The 10,410-nt window shown below is 34.5% G+C and overlaps 1 protein-coding gene across 3 annotated transcripts; it reads right to left on the bottom strand.

Moving 5' to 3' along the window:
• On the bottom strand, positions 2,930-10,081 carry LOC107636151 (putative pentatricopeptide repeat-containing protein At1g69350, mitochondrial). Of its 3 annotated transcripts, XM_021104109.1 has the most exons (5): positions 9,782-10,081; positions 8,173-8,272; positions 4,112-7,705; positions 3,854-4,021; positions 2,930-3,656 (listed from the first exon to the last, which is right to left on the bottom strand). In XM_021104109.1, exon 3 carries the CDS (start codon positions 7,453-7,455, stop codon positions 5,029-5,031), a length of 2,427 nt encoding a protein of 808 aa, XP_020959768.1. In that variant the 5' UTR covers positions 7,456-7,705; positions 8,173-8,272; positions 9,782-10,081; the 3' UTR covers positions 2,930-3,656; positions 3,854-4,021; positions 4,112-5,028. The 3 variants fall into 3 exon arrangements, with proteins under 3 accessions (XP_020959768.1, XP_016195163.1, XP_016195170.1); XM_016339677.2 differs by having other exon boundaries at positions 3,854-7,705; XM_016339684.2 differs by lacking the exon at positions 8,173-8,272 and having other exon boundaries at positions 3,854-7,705.

The raw sequence follows: 10,410 nt of genomic DNA, 5'->3' as shown, positions 1-10,410 counted from the left end.
ATCCATGTTCCATGTTAAAGAAGTCACCCAAAAACATTCATGTTAAAGAATATTGGATGCTAAATTATAATAATATTTAGAATTTAGTTGTTTTAAAGTTTAAAGATATACGTTAAAATTATTCTTTAAGAAAATATTTATAAAAATATAGAATTTAAGTTTTTAATATATTTCAATATTAATTTTGGTACATGAGGACACATATTAACTAAATTTTAATATTTATTATCTAATATTTGGGTGTCCGAAGCACAAACATGAATGATGCAACAACTGGGTTATAAGTTATAACCAACCCAGTTCTAAACTTTTATTTGCAATAGTTTTTAAAGGGAAATATAGGACGAAATAGGTATAAAAATTTTGATAGGCAGTGAATACAAATTAAATTTTTATTTAAATCTGCATTATTATTTATTATAATAATTTGACTTGGTAGATGATGGCAGTAATATTGACTCGGTACATAATCTGCATCCTTAGCAAATTACAATTTTATTTATTTATTTTTTATCTGAGGTGAAAATTGACATGTAATTTCATAAGATGAATCACTAGTTAAGTCCATAGAAATTACTTAGGATTAATTGTTAAATTGATTCTTAAAAAATTATTTATTCTTCAAATTAATCTTTAAAAAAATTTATCAATTAAATTGATTTTTTTAAAATTATAAATTAATTATTTTTGTCATTCAATCACTCACTTAACAATTTTGTTAACAATTAATGATATGAAACGTTCACATCATACATGACACCTAGGTTATACTAGGAATAAGGTTTATTTAATTGAAAAAATAAACTAAATTAATAGATTTTTATAAAAATATTTGTTTAGCCTCTAATTAAACACATTAGGTGTCGCTATTAGTTAACAATTTATAATATCAATGAATCGTTAATAGAACTATTAACTTAGTAACATAAACATACTTATTTTTTAAGAACTAATTTAACTATTATTTTAAATTACTTAATGAATTAAGATTATAAAAAAATTAATTATTATTGTATTTTAAAAAATTAATAAATTAATAATAAACTTAGTTCAATTTAAAATTTTTCTTCCTAACTCAAGAAGAGTACTGGTATTGATCCAGTGAATACTAACATTGTGCTCTCATTGAGAGTCACGACATTCAATTTATCGGAATGAAATTTTTATGTTCGTTGAACAACTGTAATTCAAACTTTTTTTAGACATAAGTTAATTATTTATCTGCTTTTCTCCGATTTGGTCATTTTAAATTCACCATGCTTATTTCATCTAATATATATTGGCCGCTTTTATCTGACTGACTCGTTTAAAATTCACTTGTGCTTCAAGTCATCAACTCAAGTGAAAAAATTTCACCTTTTACACCAGAAACTCTGGATATTAGAGATTGACTTATGCAATTCACCTATAGTTCTCATGCTAGGTTAATTGTGTCACACATGCCTTTCTAATTTGTCTCACAAAGCTCCTCCACTAGCAAATGAATATGCTCAGATATTTGAGTTTGACAATATTAATTAGTTTTGACTTTTGAATGAGAACATTGCCATCATGACATGTTAAATATACCATTGAATTTGAAAAGACGTTTTTGGGTAGGAAAAATAAAAAATAAAGATGCATTTTATTCATTGATTTGTTAAGGAAAAGTACTACCAACCTGGAAGTCTTATAACATTGGTTTCACTTTTTCATTATGTATCTATTTTTTGTTAGTATTATATTTTGATATTATAATATAGGAAAGTTATCAGGTGTACTCAGGAATATTGGTGTTCAAGTTGTTTTAACCGTTAATCTGAATTAATATATGTTATATATATTTTTTATAATTCAGATCAACGGTTAAAACAACTGGAACACCAGTATTTCGGGTACACCTGATAACCTTCCTATAATATAAGGAGAAAAAATAGAACATGTATTAGAAAAATATTAATATCAGTACTCCCCCTTTTTCAGATAATTTTAAATTGAACAAAGTTCAATATCAATTTAATTTTTTTTCCAAATATAATGATAGAAAATGAGTCACTTTATTTTCTCAAAGCAACTCAAGTAGTCTGTTACTAAATTTTGTGACTCATTCTTATTCTTCATTTTCAAATCAAATTTTTGTAAGAGCAACATCCACCTAATTAATTTAGGTTTTGATTTTCTAATATATACTATTATACTTTAAGAGTTCAAATATATCACTATTTTGGAGCTTAACAAATATAGTCTAAATTTGTCAAGAGCAAAAACAATAGGTAAAAACTCTTTTTTCTTAGTGGTATAGTTGAATTGAGTCACATTTAAAAGTTTTGGAAGCATAAGTTATGGATTCCAATCCGAACTACGCAGTGGTGAGTGCTTTCTTGAGCTTGTTGAATGCTTTCTTACAATCCTTATTAAATTCAAATTCGACATTTTTTTTTGAACAATCTTGAAGGCGGTAGAACAATTTTACTAAAGTCCTTAATGAACTTCCTATAAAAACCTATGTAATCAAGAAAAGAGAAAATTTCCACACCGTAGCAGAGTAAGACAAGCTAAAAATCACTTCAATCTTAGTCGGATTAACGAAAATTCCGCCACTAGATAAAAGATGAGAAGATTTTCCAAGGTTTGTCTGGTTATTTCTTCTCTTAATCGGATCTCTAATTTCCACAAGTTAAAACGAGTGTTTATGCCTTCTTATGTTTGCAAGGTATTGAATGAATATGATACTTTCCTTGTTGTAGGATTAAGAGAAGGATAATTAATAAATCATTACTCGTATATTCCTCCAACTTGACCTTTCGTCCTTTCCAACCTCATCTTTAACACCAAGTTTATGTTTTCTTTTGTTATATTAATACTAAGCATAACTTTTGTCACAGGCTCTGAATTTTGATTATGCCTGGAAGCAAAGGTATTCCAGATTGGAGAATCAATTATCTTTTCCAAATGAAAATTGATTCACACTTTTCTTTTTCTAGGGGGAAAAATATGGATGTGAGAAACTAAAATAGTGGAATATACATGTGTAACAATCCTAGGCTGCCTCTCAATGAAAAACCAAAACTACGGTCAATGTACAAGCATCTTCCTCCAAGTTTCTTTGTTGTCTGATTACTTATGTCCAATCTTTGGCCGAGAGATTTCATGCTAGCACGTCTTGCAACATCTCATGCCTTTGTTGGAGCAAATACACCAAGCAGTGCGGCAAAAAATGACTCGCGACCAGGTGAATCGAAAGCAAACCCAGTGTGCTTTTCTTTTCAGTTGTCGGCTTCCTTATTAGTCCACTCATACCATAGATGCAAGTGTCCATTAATAAAAAAGGACACAGAAAAAATAAAAAGGTTATCTTGTGAAAGTGATTATCATTAAATTAAAGCAAATGCAGCAAAGACTATCACGAATTAAACATCTATAGTAAAATGTATGTAGTTCTTGAAAGTGGAAATTGGTAATAACATCGATATTTTGATTAAAGGACTCTTTTTTGTGACAATCAATGTATGTAATGTTTCATGCCAAAGTGATGCATCCTTATGTAAACTATGAACAGAGAAGATATGAACAGAGAAAACTGGCCATATAGCCACAACTCTCCACTTAAAAAACTCATTTCTTGTTCCCTCCATGTATAGTTCAGGATACTTCTTGGACAGAGAAGCGCTGACATCCTGGCAAAGGTACAAGTAAATAATCAAAGCATGAAATTACGGGTTTACCCTAAAGGTGATACTAGTCAAACACTTAAGGCAATGGGAACAAGCAAATGGTGTGTGTTTCTACACTAGACAGTGCTACTAAAATTCTATTACTTTATTTCCTGAAAGTTGAGTTGTTATCAGAAATAATGAGGGAGATAATATGCCACCTTGTCAAATAGTCCAACAATGATCACAGGCAGTGCTGTGAAGATGACATTATATGATGACTGAAACCAATCGTCATAGAATCTCTGGCCAGAAAACCCAGCTTGAAATGTAAACCAAAATTGGGTAAGAGTGAATGTGAGATTCTTGTAAAAGAAGTGTGTCATCACCTGAAACAACCAAATTCAAGGGTGTTACAAACACTGAAACAGGAGAAAAAAGTCACATAAACAACTGTATAATTAGCAAACATATAACACCTTGCATATTCGAAGATATGACCACCGGTCATGAACAAGAAGCAAGTCAGCAAGATATCGAAACTGCGCAATAGCAAAATCACTGGCCATCACAGCTTGCATCCCCTCCAAGCCACTTATGCCAACACCAACGTGAGCAGCTTGAATCATGCTAACATCATTGGCCCCATCACCAATACTAAGTGTTATTTTCTGAGCACCTTTCTTGACCAAACTAGTGACCAAATCCAAACACCACCAATCCTACTGAGGCAAGTTACCCCCAACCAGTTCCTACTAACTAGACCCAAAATTACTGATCCAAAATTGACTATCATGCTAAACAAAAGCTCTCAGCATAACGAAAATAAGGATTGCAAAATGACTTTAATTGCCTTCAGGCATAAGTTTACCTTAGTTTATTTTTAATATATTATAAATAGAAGCGGAATACTAGAAAAGAAATAAAAAATAAAAACTTGCAGTAACATTCACATAATAGTTGGTGATGAAATTTGTCCAAGTAACATCTTTCATGTGACAAAAGCTTTAGCATGATGCAGCAAGAGATTGGTTCAAGTTTAGGGTTTCTCCATCTTATGAGGCATAATACTAACTAGTGCTAACCTCGTTTGAGTTAGGCGATATACATATGCTACCTCTCTATTTGTAAATATATCTTATATCTTATTTAAATTATAGCACACTGTATTCTTGTATTTTATAGAATGTCACACTAAACATTACATTGGCCTCTTTTTTGGGATGATCAACAACGCATGTTGAGTGTAATGTTTCTTAACAAGGGAGGTTAATGTAATTTACCTAGGTATGATCAAGCAAGCATCAATCAGTAACAATAACAAAAGGTTAAGTTTGACTCTACTTCTAAAAGGTTTTGGAAAAGGTCCTTAAGTTTTTAAAGTATGCCATTATTTCTAAAGTGTGACCAATTTATTGCAAATATAACTACTAGCTTTTCTCTGCAAGCTCTTAACATTATAATCCTCAGAAAATATACTATTATAGCCTTCAATGTCACATAGTTGTCCCAAACTTCGTAAGTGTTTTTCAAACATGTAAATTTCTCTACATTCAGAAGCATCCCCAGCTCCAAATCTGTAGATTTTCTTATTAACCTCAACAGTGCTATACCCAGGAACCTTCTTTAGTCCCATCCCTTCCATCTTTGTTCTCACCGCTCTGGATTCTTGGAGGTATCCTCCTTCGGCATATATATTAGATAACAACGTATAGTACCCTGTATCATCTGTGCTTATTTCTTGAAGGTCTTTGTTGATTTGTCGAATCAGGTCTTTCCTACCGTGAATTCGGCATCCGTTAAGTAGAGCTCCCCATATGCTAGAATCTATAGGGAAGAGCATTGATTTAATTATTTTGTGCGCTCCATCAAGATCGCCAGCGCGGCTTAGGAGGTCGACTATAGAGGCAAAATGTTCTATGTTAGGCTCTATGCCATAATCCCTCATCGAGTTGAAATAGAATTTTCCAGCCTCCATTGATCCAGCATGCCTGCATGCAGATAAGATATTCATGAAGGTTACTTCATTTGGTCTGATGCCTGACTCTACCATTTTTGTGAAGAGTGAACCAGCCGCAATCATTTGACCGTGTACACCATAAGCAGCAATCATGGCACTCCATGTCACCACGCTTTTCTCTGGCATGATATCGAAAACTCGTTTGGCTGTTTGAAGGTCTCCAGATTTGGCATACATATCAACCAAGGCTGTATTAATATAAAGGTCACTCTGTACACCAAATACAATGATCTTATGATGAATCCATTTTCCCTCCTCAAGATAGCCCAAATTGGAACAAGCTTGAATTGCACATAACAAGGTTACTTCATCAATTTTCAGACAATTGAAGTACATCTGATCAAATAGTTTGAGTGCTGCTACCGAAAGCCCATTCTGAGAAAGCCCAGAAATCATGCAGTTCCATGTCACAATGCTTTTTTCTGTAATCTTGTCAAAAACCAGGTATGCCAAGTCTGCAAAGCCGCATTTTAAATACATGTCTATCAAGGAGTTCTGAACAAATTCATCTATGAAGCCTCTTTTCATGGCATGGTTGTGTATCTGCTGTCCGAATTCTATCGAACCAATGCTCGCACTCGCTGAAATAGAACTTGCTAGGCTATATGAGTCCGGCATTAACCCCTTACCCAACATATTAGCAAAGAGTACCATTGCATTGTCATGTAAACCCTCCCTAGCATAAAACGATATAAGTATATTCCATGACACAATATTTTCAGTTATATAAAGAAGTTTATGACAACTACTTGGTTCCCAACATGCAGCATAAAACTCCACTAGCGGAGGACCGAGATCAAGATCTCCTAAATCCATTGCTTTTCTTAAAATAAAGCAATGAACTGACTTCCCCTCTTTCAACCGGCCTAATCTAGCACATGGATACAGAGCATTAATCATTGTCACTGCATTTGGTTCCACTTGTGACTCCTGCATCCGGATAAAACTCGCAAGTGCTTCTCTAAAGCACTCATTTCGATTATAGGACGAAATCATAGAAGTCCAACAGGCAGTACTTCGATCAGCGAGGAATTTAAAGAGCCCTTCTGCTCTTTGCAAGTGACCGCATTGGCCATACATAATGATAAGTGCATTACTCAAACTGGCATCACCAACCATGTCACTTCTGATTGCATACCCGTGGATTGATTTCACCAGCCTCAGGCAACCAACTTTAGCACAACCTTCGGCTACACTAAGCAAAGTGATCTTGTCAGGACTAATTTGCTCCGAAACCATCCGGCGAAACATCTTCAACCCTTCACTGGGCCTTCCATTCTCAACATAACAAGAGATAACAGAACTCCACGAAACCAAGTCCCTCTGAGGCATTTCATCGAACACCTTCTGGGCATCATCCAAACAGCACAATTCACCATACATACCCAACAACGAGGTTCCAATTACAGCATCTGCTTCGAGGCCAGACTTAATCACCGTACCATGGACCTTTCTTCCAGTAACCAAGTCCCCAACACCAGAGACAGCCTTCAGAACAGAAGGGTACACAAAAACGAAGCTACCCATGTGAATGTGACTATGGTAGAGTGAAACCACTTGGTGAAAAAGGTGGTTCCAGAGATAACACTTGATGAGGACACCTAACATGAAGGAATCAGGAGATGGGTGGGTGTCAAAAACGAGCCTTGATGAATGGAGGGAACCCATTTGAGAATATGACTCAATGAGCTTTGTGGAGGGAAGTGGGTCGTTGTGGAGTCCAGTTACGATAAGATGGGCATGGAGCTGGGTGAGTGATCTTAAGGTAGAACATGTCCTGAACAATGGCATGTAGAGTGTCATCTTATATTTGTGTTATTTGGTTGCTAACGTTAAAAGGTGAAGATAGAAAGAGAAACGAGAAAAGAAAGTGAAGAGGAAGAAGAACATCATAGAAGATGAGGTGAAAGGGGCTACAAGCTAGTGAGGCTAATGTGTTGCGCGAACTAAAAAAAGCCTCCAATGGAGAGTGTGATTCGAAAACCGAAATTGCTTCCATAATATCAATCTATTCGGGAAGTTGCTTAATATCAACCTCAACCAGGGACTGAACCTGAAATAGAAAAAAAAAAAAGGAAATTAGTAACCTCGACTGTGATAAATTGATAATGATGGCGGATCACAGCTCAGGGTAAAAATCCAAACGTCTACTAAAGTTACAATTAACCATTCTAGTTGATAACTCTATTATTCAGCAGCTGCAAATTTTTAAACGCACATAATGCATTTAGGAATTAACCAACCAAATTAGAACTCAATACTTCCCCAAAAATGAAAAAGAAATACTTGATCAAGAAGAACATCCACATAGACTAAATAAAGATGAAAAAGAAATACTTGATCAAGAAGAAAAATTAGGCTAATTTTTAGTTAATTTGAGGTTGCTTAGGTTAATTTTTAGTTAGTTATTAGAATTTAGTTAGATTTATTTGTCTGTTTTAGTGGATTTAGGTGGTTAAGATAGGATTAGACTAGATTATTAGACTATGGATCACTGAAAGTGTTTGAAAAATACTTAACTGTTATTGATGGCTGTTGTTGAACTTGAACTGCTCATTGTTGCTGAAAGATTTGATAATGCTTGACTCTGTTGATGATTTTCTCTGGATTGCTTGTTTTGCTGAAATTGTTTCATGATTTTCCGTTGTTATTGTGTTGATTTAGAAATTGTCGTTAATTGATACTTAGATGTATTTATTTTGAATATTTGACACTTATGCATGCCAGTAGGGCTGTGCAAAAAATTTCAGATTTTGGATTTTAAATCCAATCCAAACCAAACCATTAAAAAAAAACTCGTATTAAATGAAAAAAATTCAAACTAAATTTAAAGTTTTGAGAACCAAACCGGTCATCAAACTGCTCTAGTCACTAATTTACTGGTTCATTGATTCAACTGGTCCAACCGTAATTTAACCAAAAAAACCGTTTTAGAATAAAATAATAAATAAATTATATGCTGGACAGTGATAGTTCATAGTTAACTGAATATATCTTGTGATGCTGCATTATCTTAGAGCCTTTGTTTTAAATTATAGATGCAACTTTTGACAAGATAGTCATTCTTCAATATATGGATTAGTTTCAATTGCTTCAACATATCGGCTCCTGTGACATGGTTCTCGTTACTTTAGTGCTTAATTGAGTTTATAAGTGTGCTGCAATTGCTACTTTACATGTTCCTTTCTCATAATAACAAAAGAATATTAGAATTAAGTGCAAAAAATTGTCAATTTCCAGAGTCATAACTTTGCCTATACAGACATTTCTTTCACTTTCATTACAATAAGTACAACAGAATGAACAACTGTATCTAATTTATCTATGAAACTACATCAAAATGATATCAGAAGCATTTGTTTACTTCTGGATTCACCAATAATTTCTGCAAGAACATTCACCAATAATTTCTAAGGTTATTTCCAGCATTCAAAGGACAGCAAGAACAGAGTAGTCACAATCTAGGCATAATTAAGTCACAAAATAGAAACACAAAGCACCACATCACCAGCAGCATATCACTACCCAAAAAAAATCATAAACCACACAACAACAGCATAACAGAGCAGTCAGAGCTAATCAATAATCATTAATCAGATAATCATTCAATAAAAACATAAAACATTCAATGATTTCTGAAAAGAGCATTAAAAAAAAGGAACAAGAAAGAAGCGACCACTGACTGCGGCGGAGGAAGACTCAAATAAATCATCAACAAATAATCAACAAAAACCCTGAATCCCAAGTATGTAGCAGTACAAAACCTCAGCACAAACAACACAGTACAATTTTTTCTACTCATCAAGATTTTCAGAACAATTTTAACAAAACCTCAGTGCATTATAACTAGTTGTAGGAATGTATTTAGCATGAGATAGAGTAATTTCACATTGTATGTGTACAGCAACCAGTGATGAATCCCCCCCTCCCAAACACATTCAGAAACAGAGACACAAATTTTAACTGTGTAGTCATCTAAACCATTGGGTGACTAAGTAATTTCTGATCATGGGTTGCCAAGTTTCTAAACTGGCATTCATTTAGAATAATTTCTTTATTTGGTTCCAAATCTAGTACCACAAATCCGCCAAAAACATTTGCATTGAATCAAGATGAGTAAAGTTGTTACCTAAATTCCAAACTTGAAATTTAATGTTGACGGCGACAGACAACGAGGGACGGCGAGGGACGGCGGGCGAAGCGCGAGTGAGCAGGAATTGGGGTTGGAGCACACCGACTCAACGAGCACGACGAAGAAGCTGGATATTGGCGAATGAGGAGAGAGGCTGGAGCATGAATAACAGACGAAGATCGTGAGCGCGATGGACAGCAGCAGTAAGAAGAACAGCGGCGGCGGTGGAGGAGGCTAGGGTTACTTTTGAGGGAAGAGCTCTGAAGGTTTATTGAATTTGAAGGTGAGGTGAGATCGTGAGAATGAGGAGAGATGGGGAGTCGGATTCGAAGTTCCCCTTTTTCCTTAAAACTGAAAACGAACGGCGTTTACTAAAAACCGGCCGGTCCCGTTCGATCTGACCGGCCAGTTTCCGGCCGATTCAACGGTTTTTTGGCGGTTTTGGAAATAGCGGTTTTGTTCAGCGGACCGAACCACAACCGATCGATCGATTCGGTCCGATTTTCAGAACATTGACTAAATTGTATCCATTTTATAGTTTAGTTTTTAATCCAAACTATTTAAACAGTCTTAGATCTAGATCTAGATTTGGATCCAAAATAAAAAAATCATAATCTGAGTTCAGT

This window comes from Arachis ipaensis, chromosome B01, assembly GCF_000816755.2.
Source record: "Arachis ipaensis cultivar K30076 chromosome B01, Araip1.1, whole genome shotgun sequence".
In the NCBI taxonomy this organism is placed as follows: Eukaryota; Viridiplantae; Streptophyta; class Magnoliopsida; order Fabales; family Fabaceae; genus Arachis; species Arachis ipaensis.
This window is presented reverse-complemented; position numbering and strand designations above follow the sequence as displayed.

Coding starts and splice junctions, on each gene's coding strand:
- LOC107636151 (XM_016339677.2), bottom strand. CDS start 7,455: ATGACACTCTACATGCCATTGTTCAGGACATGTTCTACCTTAAGATCA.